We start from the raw sequence: 12,145 nt of genomic DNA, 5'->3' as shown, positions 1-12,145 counted from the left end.
GCATGACCAACTGGAATTGATGGCAAAACATTGCCATTATGCAGTAAAACAGCTTTAAGACTCGTCTTCGACGAATCAGTGAACAGTCTCCACTCATCTGGATCGTGAACGATGTTGAGGGCTGCCATCACACCATCCATGTTGTTGCAGGCTACAAGATCACCTTCCATGAAGAAGAATGGGACAAGATCCTTTTGACGGTCACGGAACTTGGAAACCCTAACATCACCTGCCAGGAGACTCCACTGCTGTAGTCTGGAGCCCAACAGCTCTGCCTTACTCTTGGCTAGTTCCAAATCCCTGACAAGGTCATTCAGTTCACCTTGTGTTATGAGGTGTGGTTCAGAGGAGGAGGATGGGAGAAAATGTGGGTCCTGTGACATTGATGGTTCAGGACCAGAAGTTTCATCCTCTTCCTCGTCTGACTCAGGTGAGAATGATTCTGGTGCATCAGGAACAGGCAGTCCTTCTCCGTGGGGTACTGGGCGTATAGCTGATGGAATGTTTGGATAATGCACAGTCCACTTTTTCTTCTTTGACACACCTTTCCCAACTGGAGGCACCATGCAGAAGTAACAATTGCTGGTATGATCTGTTGGCTCTCTCCAAATCATTGGCACTGCAAAAGGCATAGATTTCCTTTTCCTATTCAACCACTGGCCAAGATTTGTTGCACAAGTGTTGCAGCATATGTGTGGGGCCCACCTCTTGTCCTGATCTCCAATTTGGCAGCCAAAATAAAGGTGATATGCTTTCTTAACCATAGTGGTTATACTGCGCTTTTGTGATGCAAAAGTCACTTCACCATAAACATAGCAGAAGTTATCTGCACTGTTCACACAAGTATGAGGCATCTCTGCTCACTTTGGCTAAACAGAAATGTGTCCCTTTGCAAAATCAAACACTGACAAATAAGAGAGCACGACACTGTATGATTTCTAGAGCTGATATAGGGCAATTTGTTCAGCAGAGTGATGTAAGCTTCGTTATGATTGCATCATCCATGACTTCTAGGAATAACATGATGCAATTCATATCATGTATGACGCAATACCAGCTTCAGATTGCATCATTCATTGTTTTGCCTAAAAAGCAAGTACTGTCCAAACCCAGTCATAGATTTATTCATAGATCCAGTCAAAGATGTATTTTAGTCATTTCTGGTTTAAATTGAGATCCCTTCCCTTTATAACTCACTTATCCTCCGCCATTCCCAAGTCAAGGGTCGTATACACTGACCCAATAGCATATCTTTAAAACTAGAGCCAATCAACAATTTAAGCATCATTTTCGTTCTCAGTGACCCAGAATTAGTAAAGTTTGACTACATTTATTTCAGAAGCATTTTGGCTGTAGAGCAGTGTTATCTGTAGCACTTGAGAATACAATAGAACCTCAGAGTTATGAACACCTCGGGAATGGAGGTTGTTCGTAACTGAAATATTCGTAACTGAACAAAACGTTATGGTGGTTCTTTCAGAAGTTTACAACTGAACAGAGAGTTAATATAGCTTTGAAACTTTACTATGAAGAAGAAAAATGCTGCTTTCCCTTTATTTTTTTTTAGTAGTTTACATATAACACAGTACTGTACTGTATTTGTTTTTTGTTTTCTTTCGTCTCTGCTGCTGCCTGATTGTGTACTTCTGGTTCCAAATGAGGTGTGTTGTTGACTGATCAGTTCTTAACTCTGAGGTTCTACTGTATTGTGATAGTAAAAATGATAATCATTAATATAGCTGCTGCATTATATTTTTACTATTTTAGTAGTAGAATATTTTCATTTTCAGTAGAAACCCTATGGATGACATACCTTTACTCTTACTTCCTGCCCAGTTTGCTGAGAACCATTTCAAAACAACACCTTCCCTCCTCCTAGTATTTTTCAGCCATATGTTTTGGGAGTTTTGCTGTTGACTTCAAAGGAGTCAACAATTTCACCCTTTGTTTTTAAATCTCATGTAACCATGCTTGTTAACTTTGTAGTGGCCCCAATCCGCTGGCCTTAGAAACAGACCCGAGAGATTTATTCATTACCTCTCTTTGGACAAAGTTTGCCATTTCAAGCATCTTTCATATTTGATATGAGTGGCTGTTAGAATCGCACACTCACATTCTGTTTAGCCTTTCACTCTGCGGGCAGGCCGGCCAACTGATTGGAGCAACATTTTGAACACTCCCAGTCTTTTCTAAGAAAACTAGAACATTCCACGGAGACGTGTGTGTGTGTGTGGAATCTGATGCAACTCTTTATATTCTGTTATCTGAGTACTAATGCTTAAAAACCCTTATTGGTATAACAACACTGTAGCATCTAATCATTTGAGAGATTGGATAGCTGTATACCCTTGTTTCGGTCAGAAAACACCTTTTACTGGTACCTAAAATGTTTTATGCCTATACACCAATCTTTTTCACAGTGCTCTTCTTGCACTGTGCCAAATGATGCTCTCAGTAGGGTATCACCTAGTAACCTATCCAGATTGTGTCATTTTGCTTAATTAGACAATTTGCATAGTGTAGCCTGTTGTATTCTTTCTACAGGTATCTGCACGCTCATGGGACCACAATGAATTTTTTGCCCAGTTTGCTGGAGATCACACCCTTTTAACACCAGGGTATTCTACCATCATAGATAAACTGGCTGAAGGGGTTGATGTTCGACTTAAGCTTCCGGTGAGTTGTAAAATGATGGTGTCAGGGGATCGGTCAGACTCATAGCATCATAAGAGGCACAGCTCCTAAGCTACAACCAAGGAGAGGAAGGGAAGGAGGGAGGGGAAAGCAGCTAACTGGAGAGAAAGATTTCAGAGTGGTAGCCGTGTTAGTCTGTATCAGCAAAAAGAACAGGAGTACTTGTGGCACCTTAGAGACTAACAAATTTATTTGGGCATAAGCTTTCATGGGCTAAAACCCACTTCACTGGATGCATGCAGTGGAAAATACAGTAGGAAGATATATATACTTAGAGAACATGAAAAAATGGGTGTTGCCATACCAACGAGACTAATCAATTAAGGTGGGCTATCATCAGCAGGAGAAAAAAACTTTTGTAGTGATAATCAGGATGGCCCATTTCAAACAGTTGACAAGAAGGTGTGAGTAAAAGTAGGGGGAAAATTAGCATGGGGAAATAGTTTTTACTTTGTGTAATGACCCATCCACTCCCAGTCTTTATTCAAGCCTAATTTATGGTGTCCAGTTTGCAAATTAATTCCAATTCTGCAGTTTCTCATTGGAATCTGTTTTTGAAGTTTTTTTGATGGAGAATTGCGACTTTTAGGTCTACTCCTCGTTCTTTTTGGAGAGAAAGAGGCTTTTGAAATGCCTGTGCTAGCTTAAATGGGGGAAGAGGAGCACCTGACAATCAATCAGCTGGCTTTGCCCAGCCAGTGGCTAAGCAGAGGACTGAAGAGGGTATTGAAGGGAGGCACCTCACATCCTGCTATACATATGCTCTGGGTTTCTCTCATTCCCTGCTGCCCAGTCAAGGTTGTCCCCCAGTGAAGATAATGAGAGGGTATTAGCTTTGAAGCGTACAGACACTCCCTCGGTTACGCAAACCCTGACTTACACAAATTCGCATGGAAAAAGTTCCATAAGCCAGAAATAGGATTTTCGAGTTGCGGAAAGTTTTGTGTAACGTACGGGTATACGTTTCCGACTTACGCAAAATTCGAGTTACGCAAGGCTTTCCGGAACGGAATGATTGCGTAAGTCGGGGGGTGTCTGTACAAGCATCTCTTCATATTCCACAGACAAATCTGGGTTTGAGATAACTATAACTAGTTTTGATGTGACGGAAGAGGAGGAAGCTTTGTTTTTTAATTATTTCGGTATAATTTCAGTGTTTAGATTTCATCTCAATTGTCAGCAAGTGATTCTATTTATAGCAAACCTGTGATACTGGAAATGTAGGTGGATATCTGCATCCTAGAGGCATAGTCTAAAATTTATGACTAACTTAATCATAATATTTAGCAAGTACATAAAATTCAGTCTTGGAAAAAGTCACTTTTGTAACTAACTTAACTTTAAAAAACATATATTTTCCCTTCTTTCATGTGTCAGACTCCTTAGCTTTAGCATCCTTACTAATGCACTGTTTGACTTCTACCCTTACCATTTCTGGGAACTCAGGGATAATCTTGAGAGAACTTCTATAACAGGGGTAGGCAACCTATGGCACGCGTGCCGAAGGCGGCACCCGAGCTGATTTTCAGTGGCACTCACACTGCCCGGGTCCTGGCCTCTGGTCCAGGGGGCTCTGCATTTTAATTTAATTTTAAATGAAGCTTCTTAAACATTTTAAAAACCTTATTTATTTTACATACAACAATAGTTTAGTTATATATTATAGACTTATAGAAAGAGACCTTCTAAAAACGTTAAAATGTATTACTGGCACGCAAAACCTTAAATCAGAGTGAATAAATGAAGACTCGGCACACCACTTCTGAAAGGTTGCTGACCCCTGCTCTATAACATCGTTATCCTCCTCATCATATGATGAGTTGCTTCATTTTAACAGTGAACTTTTGTTTCAGGTTCCCTTTTTCCACCATGGCTAGTTTTTCTGATGTAACGTGCCCTTCTGCATCAAATATGGGAGCTAACGTATCGGGAAGTGAAGTTTATAGACTTGTAATAATTTGCTGTCCTCTGAATGTGGATTGTATTATTTCATAGAATTTTTGGTGTATCACTATTACTTTCCCTTTGTAAATCAGGTACACAGTATAGACTATTCTGGGGAAGAAGTCCAGGTCACTACAGCAGATGGAACTGTGTGGACAGCACAAAAGGTAACCAGTATGTTTCAAGTTATCTATATTTAGATCATAGATTCTTTAGAGGTTTAAAAAAAACTGTATATTTTTACAACTTAATTGTTCAGTGACCCATGTTTGGTTGATATAGTGACCGTTTTTCACTGGGCATGTTTGAGTTTGGAATGCTAATTTATATATACTGTGGAAACTCGCTCATTTGAACTAATGACCTCTTCAGAATTACCTGAATTTTGCAAGTAAGTGAAACAAACACAGTTTTAAAAATATCTAAGATTAACGGATGATGAAGTGTCCTCTGCTTATTTTGATGATGGTTTTAAAATTATAATGATATTTCATAATGCACTAGTAAGACTAGTATATTTTTATTTCGCCTTAAACAACTATTTGTAAGAGTCTATCCAATATTCTGATGTCAGTATTAGGACAATATAAACGAGACAAGATGAAAATCAGCTTGCTTTAGTGATGGTGGCAGCTGTTTGGTTACAATCCCCTTTATCTAGCCTATTTACTCCCTTTCTCTGGGAGTAGGTCTTTACCCTTTACTACTGAATCTCCCCTCATTTCCTATCACTCCAACTGCTCTAATCTGCCCAGTCTTGCTGCTTCTCAAATTTTGAGGCCGTGTGCAGCTTTGATCAAGGCTGAATTTACACTAAAGAAAAACCAAGCAGAATAAGAAATGAAGCTGTTGTGCAGGGTGTAGAGAAAAGTAATAAAAAAGCCACTTAGAAACTCTAGAACTATAACTATCAGGAAGCATTACTACTGTTAGCATCGTTCATCACTGTGATGTAACTGTAAGTCACTCTACAGACCACATCTTGAGAACCACTGTACCGAGGAGTCTGTTCTCCCCTGAATGTGTGATATGGCTGCCATTAACGTGTAGTGACAGTAGACACCAAGTTGCCCTGGGAGAATTGTGCCTCCTCATCTTTGTTCTATTACAAGAACAATGGGTACTTACAACGAGAGATTAGTCATCTTAATTGCTTTGTAAAGCTTTTGCTATTGTTGTGATCAGGATTCTTTATTCTTCCATAGGTTTTAGTTACCGTGCCACTGGCCCTTCTTCAGAAAAATGCCATTCAGTTTAATCCACCACTGCCAGAGAGAAAAATGAAAGCCATTAACAGTTTGGGAGCAGGAGTCATTGAGAAGGTACATAATTAAAGTTACTTTTTAGTTATGGGAAAGAAAATGAGCATCAAGTGCTTTGAGCCTCTTAGTAGGATGATTCTGACTTGCATCCTGTAGCATAATTTCCTTTCATGCTATAAGCATAGAGCTGCTGTGGTATGCCTGGGTATGTATATTGTGAAATTTGCTTTCATAATTTTTTTTTAACCTGCACAACATACATTTAAATAAACAAAAAAGCATAGAAGAGCAAAATGGTATCTGGATCCTGTATATTCATTTTTCTTCCCCTTTCTTTTTCCATCCTAATTTAACCACGTTTTTTGAAACAAATTATTTTGTAGAAAATCACTGCTGGTCTTTAAACGTTGTGCCTACATTTGAACAATGTGTATGGTAGAGTACTAAATCTAACAGCCATAAGGGGTGGAATCCACCCACTCTGGTTCCTTTGTTAGGTAAAAGGGCCAGAGTGGCATAAAGGGACACTGAAAGACCCATATTTGCCCTGGGGATGATTCTCCCTTCCCCCACTAGTGCGTAAGTCACACATAAGACTATCACTGAGGTTCCCGTCACATTGACAATTCTTGTGTGCTGGGGGTGGGGCTGGAGGAGGACTGTGCCGAGGGAACACAGCATTGCAGAAATTCCAGGTATTGCTGCACCCTATAGGGCAACCGTCCCTCTGGGCTATGAGTTCTGTGTAGTGCCTCATAAGAGGTACAGCCCAGTATCTTGCCCAAGGTTTTCTGTAGCCAAATTGATTGCCAACATTACTCAGATTGTGCTTTTTTAATCTGAGAGACCGCAACAGTTTTATACCACTCTTCTTTCTTGATTAAAAAGACCCAAATATCCTACACTGAGAAACCTCTAGCATATTTGGGTACCTGAGGTTGAGGGGAAAGAGAGAGATACATTTTAAATACAGAGGTACAAGGCAGGTTGCAAATTTTGTAATGTGAAATTATCTCTGACTGAATCTTTTCTCTCTCTCCAGGTTGCTTTGCAGTTTCCTTATAGATTTTGGGACAGCAAAATTCAAGGAGCTGATTTTTTTGGTCACGTTCCACCTAGTTCCAGCAAACGTGGGCTCTTCAGTGTGTTCTATGACATGGATCCACAGGTACCATATGCTGTATATGGTGGAATGTCAGTATTTTCAATTGACTTTTAACAAATTTCAGTTTGAAACCCAAGTGCAAGAATTACTGAACAATGGAGGTTTTCTTTGCTGTTTGCTCCCTTGCTATTAGAAAAATGGCACCAGTATTTTTCTGTAGGAAAAGAACAGATTGTGAATTGACAACACTCTTTTTAAAGCATTGCTTTGTAGTAAGTAGGAGACATTTTTCAAGACTGGATGCAGAGCGATCCTTATGCAACTAGGATGTCCTTGTTTTAGGTCTGAAAGATTTGGGCTTCTGGGGTCAGATAAAGGCACTGGGGTGATATTACTGGCTGAAGTGCTGTAGAAAGAATGAGGAATTCAGTTTTCATCTTAGGAACATAAGTCTTGGTTCTCTGTTTTCCCTACACCTTGTGTAATCATTTTAAACCAGTAAGGGAGATAGAGAATCAGGCTCATAGATTGGACCCATAGTCTGGCACCACTGCAGTCAAATTGTCTTTGCCCATAACAATAATAAGGCTGTAAGGTCAGTTCAAAAGCTATGGATTTTAATACCAACTCCAGCCTGTGGATTGACAGCAAGTCTTCCCCCGTCCCCCTTTACTCTCAGTGTACCTTGCCCTGTTATCTACTACTTTTTGTGAACAAATAAAGAGCTTTCTGTAACTTGCTGGCTTTTCCAGGAGACCCTATGAAGACAATGTCCTGTAATCCTGTGTTCCTGGCTGACCAGTATTTGAGAAGTTACTCCTGCAGAAAGATTCAGTGTGCTCGTGGTGGGAGCTCTTGAGGATAACTGGGGGCTTCTGGTGTGATTCTTAGGTAGCAGATTGTTCTGTAGCTTAGTAATGATGGTAGATTAATTGCCCCATAAAGAGGAGAGGGAGGAATGGCACACTGTGAGCAAGATGAGGCCTTCTGCCATGTTCTGTAGCCACTGCTCTTTCACTTCTGAAACTCCTAACTGATAGCTGAGTTTCCTGGTAACAGAGGTAAGCAGGACCACAGCAGGTTTAGAGCAGAGCACTTGGTGCCTGAGCCAAAACCCAATGAAGTCAATATAAAGACTTTCATTGACTTCAGTGGGCTTTGTCTCAGGCCCATAATGACTAGAATCCTAGTGGGGCCTCTTCTTGTTTCCGTCTCTTGAAGTTAGCAGTGGAGCTTTAGCATTGAACAGGAGATTAGATCTGGCACTGAGAATGTGACTTGTATGCATGAATGCAAGCATGTTAACATCCTTTGTGTATTTAGGCTGACAAATATATGGGTTCCAGTAAATTCTGCACAGTTATAAAAAGGACTAAAACTACCTAATGAGGTTCTGTATTGTCCTCTGACTTTCTTCTAGTTTTTTTTATATCTGAGAGTAAAAACTACAGAGGATAAACTTTCTTAGGGATCATAACTGATTTGGTCCAAAAAAAAGTTACTTTCCCCCACTGATGTCTATTGGGGACAGTAGTAATTTAAGTTACTTTCTAGACATTCTTAGTATTTCTGAAATGATATCAAATGTTAATGTTTTGATTCTAGGGTAAATATAGTGTTCTAATGTCAGTAGTTACCGGAGATGCTGTGACAACCATTAAGAATTTAGATGACAAACAAGTACTACAGCTGTGCATGACTGTACTTCGGGAGCTGTTTAAGGAGCAGGTAAGAGAAGTGTTTTTCTGTCAAAGAAGAATTAACTTGCCACAGATTTAAAGAGGGACCGGCAAAGAAACAAAAAGTTTGTGCCCTTTTATTACTTCACTATGATGTAGAAATAAGACCTGAAACATGTGGGTTTTTTTGAAGTGTGTGTGGGTTTTTCTGCCTGTCTTTTGTCTGAGAAATATCAGGAATGTCAAGTCTGATCTTCTGTGATCACAAAAATGGGAAGTGGGAGCTATCTTGGGCCTGAATTGAAGAAATAGGGGTGTTAATTTGTAAACCAAATGGGAGTTTTTCTTCTACGTGTTTTGGTTCGAGGCATTAACAAAAACCAAAGTTTGAACAGTCTCAGTAAAAATCACTTCCCAGTTAATCAGGTGTCATGTCCTTGATCTTTCGGATGTTATCATCCCACTAGTTCTCCATCCATACAGAAAGTTGTATAGGCTAGACAAGAGCTGGCTTTCTAATGTGAAAACCAAGCAGACTAAAAACTTTTGTCTCACCCCCCCCCCCCAAAAGGCAAGCCTTCCTTGTATATCTGTTGGATACAAGTCCTCTTCCCCCTCTTTCTTGGCAGGTCACCTTTGAGATAATAACTAATATCAAAGTTTATTATAAACACTATTTGCCAATTCTGGAGAAGCAGGAGATCATTACTTAGCAGTATCATTTGCACCCAATCCTGGGGGCTGAACTTTTCTCTCATGATATTCTAGAGCGGCTCTGATTTTTAACAGCTGGACGCTAAGGAAGACTTAGTAGCTATACTGACCTCTGGATTCTTTGCGTTGATGCGTAAAATAAATGTTGCCGCTGTTATGTCGTATTATTTTGAAATTTGGATCTTGTTTGGAGCTTTCTATTCTGAATTAGCCATATGCAATTCCAGGAGTTGTGTAATGCATGATGTACATTGGTGGCTCTAATGCTTTGAATGAGCCCTTCCTAACAGTTGGTGCATACAGAGTCCATGCTCACTTCCAGCCCCCACCCCTTAGATGGGAGAGATTTTAATGAAGCAGGCAGACACCAGCAAGGATGAGGCTAATGGCCTCAACAGAATTAACTCTAATAGCTAACTTTTAAGTGACTCACCCAAAGGAATCCTGAGTTTCCAGTTGTTCCTCAGAAAATATACTTGCATGAGCAGCTGTTAGTTATAACAAACTATATTCATATTAAAAGTTCACCTACTTGCTATTCTGACCTCTCAAGAACTTACAGGTGGCAAATTGATATTTGGTCTCCATGCCAGTCTGATTGTTTTTTTCCCCATCTTATACAACCAGAAAAAGAACCTCCTACAAAAAAAAAAAATTATCTGTAAAACTTCTTTCAGGGTGGACCAGTTACTACAGTTTGTAAAGACACGATGCACCAGGAGTCCTTTCTAAGATGTACCCTACTATTGTAGAAATCTCAGCATTATTTCACAAAGTTGATCTTTAGTCTCTTGGTTGCGGAAACTTTTGTGCATAATAACGTTGACCCTGAGGTTATCACTGGTAAACTGATGTATATTCTTCTGAACAGGTACAAGAAGCAATGCATATAGTCTGAGGGAAGAAGAGTTTCTTCTTCTCCAAATATAGCTGTATGCAACATTACAACCCTTGTATTATGCAGACAAATTTGCTAAATTCAAAGCTGCATAAGTATATCCTGAATATTTCAAACATTAGGTTAAACATTTTAACAAATATAATTCTTCACTGGAGGTTCCTATAAACTCTTTTGGGGGAGTAATGTTTCACATTAGAAAAAATTACCAGGAATTTAGGCAAATGTGCACATCTCCTGAAAGTGTAGTAATAAGAGGTTATTATGTACACTCTAAACAGGAAACATTTAATCTTGTACAGGAAAACTAGAAGCTGTGTTAATGGAGGAAAATTATCAAAAATGTGTTCTCTTCATTATACTGCATAATTTATTTCCTTGATAATTCAGGAAGTTCCAGACCCAGTTAAGTACTTTGTTACACGATGGAACAAAGATCCCTGGATCCAGATGGCATATAGTTTTGTAAAGACAGGTGGCAGTGGTGAGGCTTATGATGTTATAGCTGAAGACATACAAGGAACAATCTTCTTTGCTGGTGAGGTAAATGTCTTCATTATTGTCATTCTAAAATTGGTTCAAGAACTTAATCTCTTTTACAACAAACAAAAACTAAGTGCTGGGTAGAGAAAGACAGAGTGGACAGACATTTTGTAAATATCCCCTTTTCCAATGCACCTTGATTCTGACCTGCAGCACTTCCTGGCTTGTTTTGAGCTGGCACTGCCAGTTGTACCAAATTGCGGGGTGGCTTTGTGGAGTGGATAAATGCAGACGAGGATGAGGCCACAAAATCTACTTACGTTTTTGATCTAATTGCAATTTGAACTTCTCTCTGCAGAAGTGTGTGTAGTTTTAATCTGTCTAGCCATATGAGCCAGAGCCTCTAGTTTTGAAAATCTGCACCAAAATTTATACCCAAAACAAGATGCAAAATGGAAAACTGTTATGCTGGCGTGGCTATAACTGACTTCAGTCCCTGGGGACATGTTTTTAGGGGTGAACAGTAATTATCATCTTGCCCTATGGAATACAGAAGAGCAATAGGCTCTTTAAAAGACAAGTCCCTGCCTATGTATGGAGGAATGTCTCACAAGTGGGTAATAATGATAAATTGTAGTTCTTCAAAAATAACTCTTCAGGCATGCCCTTTATTGTAGTTCTGTTTTGCTGGTTTTGCATAATTGTATTTGGATACATATGGTCAGTTGCTGATTTTATAAACAAGACAAAATGCATGTTCATATTGTAGATTGAGACACGTATAATTGCCCACTGCATTTCAGATGAACTGTATAGTTGACTCACTACTTCTCCATTGGTCACTAATGCAGCTGTAAGAAACTCATGCCATTGATACTATTGTGTATTGATATATGAAAGTGTATGAACAATCTCTCTGAAGTATTGTTCAAACTAGCAAAAATGACTACCTCTGCTAAGAGTCAAATTTCTTAGCTTTAATGGATGTATGACAACTTCAGAGCTTACCTTTTTGCTAAATTCAATACTTTTTTTTTTTTAAAGGCTTTTCTTTGGTTCATCTTTTTAACAAGCTATTTTTAAAATTTGAGAGTATTTAATAGTTTGAAAATTGGTATCTGCTTTAGAAAATATCTGTGTAAAAGCATATATCAAATACTCTTCCACTACACAGAACTTTTGTTTTGGAGCAGAATTTTATTTTTGTTCTTCTATAGCTGTTTCAGAAATTGTGCAATTTTTATTTTATTATAGGCCACAAACAGGCACTTTCCACAGACGGTTACAGGAGCCTACTTGAGCGGCGTTCGAGAAGCAAGCAAAATAGCAGCATTTTGAATACTGACATTTGTGTCTATATATTTTT

General features: G+C 39.2%; 1 protein-coding gene across 1 annotated transcript in view; it reads left to right on the top strand.

Annotated features, from left to right (window-relative positions):
* Nucleotides 1-12,117, top strand: part of KDM1B (lysine demethylase 1B) — a 38,445-nt gene extending 26,328 nt beyond the window's left edge. The window contains exons 16-22 of the mRNA XM_065399318.1: nt 2,545-2,676; nt 4,731-4,805; nt 5,844-5,960; nt 6,943-7,068; nt 8,611-8,733; nt 10,687-10,839; nt 12,034-12,117. Coding sequence (XP_065255390.1) covers nt 2,545-2,676; nt 4,731-4,805; nt 5,844-5,960; nt 6,943-7,068; nt 8,611-8,733; nt 10,687-10,839; nt 12,034-12,117 — 810 coding nt within the window. The remainder of the gene's footprint in view (nt 1-2,544; nt 2,677-4,730; nt 4,806-5,843; nt 5,961-6,942; nt 7,069-8,610; nt 8,734-10,686; nt 10,840-12,033) is intronic.
* The last annotated feature ends 28 nt before the right edge of the window (nt 12,118-12,145 follow it).

Source organism: Emys orbicularis, chromosome 2 (assembly GCF_028017835.1).
Source record: "Emys orbicularis isolate rEmyOrb1 chromosome 2, rEmyOrb1.hap1, whole genome shotgun sequence".
NCBI lineage: Eukaryota > Metazoa > Chordata > Testudines > Emydidae > Emys > Emys orbicularis.
The sequence above is the reverse complement of the archived record's forward strand: the minus strand, read 5'-3'. Positions and strand labels throughout refer to the sequence as shown.